The 5,287-nt window shown below is 45.2% G+C and overlaps 1 protein-coding gene across 1 annotated transcript in view; it reads right to left on the bottom strand.

Annotated features, from left to right (window-relative positions):
* Nucleotides 1-1,114: 1,114 nt before the first annotated feature.
* The window catches only part of LOC104523499 (collagen alpha-1(V) chain-like), a gene marked incomplete at both ends in the record, with an annotated part of 85,401 nt that continues 81,228 nt past the window's right edge, over nucleotides 1,115-5,287 (bottom strand). Inside the window, 5 exons of the mRNA XM_010166133.1 lie at nucleotides 1,115-1,168; nucleotides 1,733-1,786; nucleotides 2,716-2,760; nucleotides 3,707-3,760; nucleotides 4,106-4,150. Coding sequence (XP_010164435.1) covers nucleotides 1,115-1,168; nucleotides 1,733-1,786; nucleotides 2,716-2,760; nucleotides 3,707-3,760; nucleotides 4,106-4,150 — 252 coding nt within the window. The remainder of the gene's footprint in view (nucleotides 1,169-1,732; nucleotides 1,787-2,715; nucleotides 2,761-3,706; nucleotides 3,761-4,105; nucleotides 4,151-5,287) is intronic.

The raw sequence follows: 5,287 nt of genomic DNA, 5'->3' as shown, positions 1-5,287 counted from the left end.
TTTTTTACAGCTGCTTTTAATTTGAATGTAGGTGTCCTGGATGTTATTGATAACATAGTGAGGGAAAACTAAATGTCACAGTCAGGCTCTGGCAGGTGAAAACTCCTCTCTTCACTTTTAAATTAATCCCGACTTAAGGATTGTGTGCTCAAAAATACTACAACCACTGCCTTAAAGTCAGTCTTCTGAAGTGTAAATAAATATCTGGTGTTGTGCTGAGCACGGTTTGCATTGCCTTGCTTAGCAAATGCCAGGCAAGTTAATTAAATTGTTGTGTGGTAAGTTGAGGGGAAAAAATGCATAATGTGCAAAGCCTTTTTAGTGCTCCTTTGCTAGGAAAAGCAGTGGAGAAAAATGCAAAGCTGAGTAGAGGAAACTGGGGTTTGGGGTTGGTTTTTTTCGCTGTAAAATAAACACAGAACAGTCTATCTGCTAACATGCAGTGTCGGAGAAAGGAACATACCAACAACGGCACATGAGCTGGATTGTAAACAGCCAAGGAAAAAAGAATAAACATCTCCAAAAATGTCAAAGATACTCATTACTGCATGCAGAGGGTGATTTTTGCTCAAGGCATCCTACAAGCAAAAAAGGTGCAGAAAACAGATGGATGGGTACACAGCCCATCTACAGGGGCTGCTCAGAATTCCCCCCCGGCTGCTTCTCCACTTCACAAAAGCAAGCACCACTCCAAGTGCTGGTGTTGACCCAGACTCAGCCCCAGCCAACATCGTCCCACCTCACAAGGAGCTGCCTTGGCAGCACCCAACAATGGTTGAAACCTAACTGCTTCCGATGCCGGTCATCGGCATTGCTACATCTCTCCATTCATATTTTCTCCATGCATGATGCACATGACCTCCACAATCTACTAAAGGGACAGAGAGAGAGAAGTTGGTGCACAGCCTTCACACAAATCATTATTAGACCAACCCGTCCTGCTCACAAAAGAGTTGCTTCCCATAGACCATCCTGTGCAGCTGGAGAGATACAGACCTCCAGGGAAACCAAAGGTGTGGCCACATCTCCCCAGTTGCACAGAAGGGTTTAGAAAATCCAACTGGCAAGACGAGACTCAGGACTAATGATCTACCAAGATTTTTTTGCTACTTACGGTTTCTCCTCTCTGTCCGGGGTGACCAGGCAATCCATCCTTCCCAGGAGGACCCTACAGCAGAAAACCAGGGTGAGAAAGAACATGACCAAGTGTTCAGTAGTAAAACTGATAAGGACTGAATCAAACCTGCTTGCATCCTCACATCCATTTTACAGCAAAATTGGGGTGCTCAGAACCCTGAAACATACATCTCCCACAGAGAAGATTTATCTTACAGGTCCAGAGCAGGAGCAAGCTCTCCACTGCAGGGAAGGAAATCACTCCAAAAAGGTTTCTGAGATCCCCCACCAGTGTATAGTAATTGCAGAGACATAAGTGTTACTCTGTTGTGCTGTCCTCCCAGTATACAGAGGGAAAATAAAGAACAGAGCAACCATAAAAGATCCTAGCGATACAGAGTCTTTAGGAAATGAGCATTTATAATCAGTTGCAATTTACTTGGCTATTTAAAATCTTAATCTGTCAAGTTATTATCATGATGTCTCAGTGATGCCTTTTATTGGGTACATCACCGCTTGTCAGAGAAGCGGCTAAGACTGAGCTGGCACAGGCAATCACAGCTGGATGGGAAAGACTATGTATTTCTTTGCATGTTCTAGAAAGAGAGTTACTTACAGGGGGGCCTTTTGGTCCAGGAAATCCAGTTGGTCCTTGAGGCCCTGGTGGTCCCTGGGACACAAAACAAGACAGAAAATATGGTTAAGGAACTTATAGTGCTTTGCTACGAAGTACTAGCTTTGTGTGAACAGCAGATGAGCACAAAGATATGGAAAGCCAGCTGCTTCTATGCCAAAGTAATGCCCTGAAGTGCGAGATGCAGCTACATGAAGCCATCCCTTGAAAAAAATGCATGGAGAGATAAGAACCACTGGGCATGTTGAAACAAGTTACCATCCCGTTGCAGAAAGCACTGCAAATATGAAGGAGAGTATCAACCACTTTGTGCTTTTCACTCCCAGTACTATGAAAAATAGGTCTTTTCCCATCCCACCTCCAGTGAGGACACCTGGGAGCTACCAGCTCCTGCAGGAATGAAAAAGAAGAGCACCCGGTGGCTTTGGGACCAGTGCTGCAAGGTGGCTGATGCTCTTCAAAGTGCTGCTTCCCTGGAGTAGTGTCAGCAGCAGCTTCCCCCTCGCCCTTGCTGTCACAACAGCAGATGCAAAGCAGGGACCAATTTAATGTATTACCGTGGGTGACTTTTCCCTTTTCCCATGGAGAGATGCTCACACAAGACACGGAAGGTCCATTTGAGCCTTCCTTGGATTGCTCAGAAAGGACCTAAGAGCTGAAGGTGACTTGTGAGACCTTTCTCCACACAAGCATGTTTCACCTCGTATGTCTAAAAATGTTATTTGTTTGCCGTTTTTTTTCCCCCCTAAAAAACCAGATTTTTCCTTTTTGCTGACCAAGGTATGCTAAGCTGCATCCTGGCTCCAGCAGGCTGCCCACCCCTCTCTGCTTCATAGGTTACTTGATAGGATGCTCACTGTAAAAAACCCTCAGCACCATCTCAGCCCTGCAAACCCGTCTCATCTGCCATGTTACACTAATGGGCTTGTACTGAGTCCTGCCTGAGCCCCACCAGCTTCTCTTACCCTTTCGCCAGGAGGACCGGGGGGGCCATCACCACCAGAGTTGCCCTTTTATGAATAAACAAAACACACCATTAAAAATACATATATCACACCATTGCAGCTGCTATGCACAAAGAATTCAAATGGCACCAGGCCCATGGTGACACCACACTCCGCCAGCCCCTCTCTATTAATAATTCTGTGTCAGGGGCAGCATCCAGTGACAAACGAGCAGCTGCTCGTTCCCCCCACATTGCTTGAAAATACAGGAAAGATAACGCCAGCAAGCTCAGGATATTTCCACCAGATAGCGGCCTCCCTCTGAGAGATAAATGCCGCTGCAAAGATGAGGTATTTATCAAAAATTCATGCCGACACAAAGCCGAGATATTTATTTTTAAAGCCAGCAGCGTGGTGGTGACAACATCTCACTACAAAAGCTTTGCTTCCATCATGCCCAGCAATTGATGGTCACTTAATCAGTCTCTGCAGCAGGTTCTGGAGCCAAGGGTGCCTCCAGGTTAGCTGGCAGAAAAATCTCTATTTTGCTTAGTGCTCAATGGTGGGTTTGGCAAAGTGCAAGGTTCTGGAGACCACCACTGGTGGTCACTGTTGGTAATATGTACCAGTTCACACATGGCACAGTATAAAGCTTCTGAAGTGGTTCAAATGCTACTTAAACACCAAAAAATAGGGGAAGCATCAGTGGATTGTGGGGTTGTGCTGGTCCATGACATGGGGGTACTTCCTCCTTTTCTGGTTGCAACAGCTCTTAATTCGTGCATGCACTTGATGTGGGCCAACACGTTTCATGATCTAAACATATATTTGATGGGTGGGTTATGAAACATTTAGCTGGGCAATGAAGAGCAGGAAGGCCCAGCTTTCACAATACAATAGAGAAATGAGAGAAAGGAAACAAAGGGCAATGAACCAGATGGTTTCTTATGCTGACAGTTTTTAGGACACAATTCAATTCATAATTATCATCATAGATTCCCCAAAACCTTACCTTTGGGCCAGGTTTCCCGGTGCTTCCCCTAGGGCCTCTTTCCCCACGTGGACCCTTAAAAAGATACAAAAGATGACATTTTAGCCCTTCTGCTACCCACAGTACTACATTGTGATCAAGCAAAGAACCCAAGTGCCTGAGCTGCACTGGGTCAAGGAGCCGTCCCACCAGCAGGAAGGTAATGACAGGAGCCTTGGTCACTTCCACTGGAGGTTAGATCTTGTTATGATGTTAAAGCATGTTCCCTGGTGAGCCCCAGCCCCAAATCACCATGTCCCTCAGCTTTGCTTTCACTGCTGACAGCCAGATCCCACCCAGTGAAGATATAAATCAGATCATACTTTCTCCTGGTCTTAACAAGCTTTCAAAATGCAGCAGAATGAAGAAGTGAATCATTACCGTTGGACCACGCTGCCCCCTTGGACCTGGTTTGCCAGGTGTCCCCTGGAAGGAAAAAGAAACAAAGAGGAGTTAGCGGTCAGCATCACAGTCTGAACCCGCAACGGAGCCTATTGCACACAAGCTGCCCCCAAAACCTCTTCGCTTCTCATTTGCAATGAAAAGGACAACCGACAATGAAAAGTTTAATTTCACCTCCTGATTCTTATATTTATCTTATTTTAGACTGCTTGGGCAGGTCTTCACAGTAATCCCAATGACATCTACCATCTGAGGGAAAGAATCTCTTAAGAAAAAATATCTTGAGTCCTTTAAAACATCACAATGAGTTTCAAAGATGAGGCCACCCACTCAGACCACAGAATCTCCTAAAGAGCCAGCCAACACACCAGAGCCACCAAAAAAGCTCTTCAACTCTGCCACCCCAAAACCTATAACCCCCTTTCCCACTGATCTCTGACATAGGGAAGGGCTGGTCCTTGCCCCAGCTGGGAGTAGGGCAGGTTGGCCCACACAAATGCACATATGTGTTGCAAGACCTCAACTGTTAAATATTTAAGGAATGACAGGATCAGAGCAGAGTTCCTGCTCTGAGCAGTTATTTTGATGCCACACGAGTCAATTAAGCTGCCGCACATATTTACAAATCTTTCTTCATCTCTGTGAACTTTGTGTGAAACGAGTAATTTAAGACATAGTTTTGCAGCGACGACAAAGCAGCGGGCTTATGAGATCTGACAGATGCACTCAGCTTCCTGTAATGGGGAACTGTGATTAATTCTGACAGAAAAAAGACAGAGGCAGCTGGGTCCTAAATCGGGCACTACGTTAAGCTCCATTACCCTGTGCCTGAAAGAAAACTGATGGCCTAGAGCTTGCTCCCCAAAACCACTATTTTGGCTAGTGTCAAGGTACCAAAAAAATATCCACAGGTTTGGTTTTCTCTCTTCAGACCTGTAGTCCACTATTTTTACCCATCACTTATTAAAGGAAGGAAGAGAAAGACTTGCTTTCTAGGTAAGGAAGACAGAATGCTTAAAATACCACTTGCCATTTTCTGCCTCAAATCCATCATTCTCACAATCTTGTCTTTTCGTATTTGGCATTCATTAACCAAGTGAACATAAAACAGGAGCTGGAAAACTTTACCATCAACTTTCTTCAAGCTACTAAAATTAGTCC

Source organism: Antrostomus carolinensis, unplaced genomic scaffold, assembly GCF_000700745.2.
Source record: "Antrostomus carolinensis isolate BGI_N321 unplaced genomic scaffold, ASM70074v2 scaffold6030, whole genome shotgun sequence".
Classification (NCBI taxonomy): Eukaryota; Metazoa; Chordata; class Aves; order Caprimulgiformes; family Caprimulgidae; genus Antrostomus; species Antrostomus carolinensis.
Note: the sequence above shows the minus strand (reverse complement) of the source record. Positions and strands in the feature narration are given on the sequence as shown.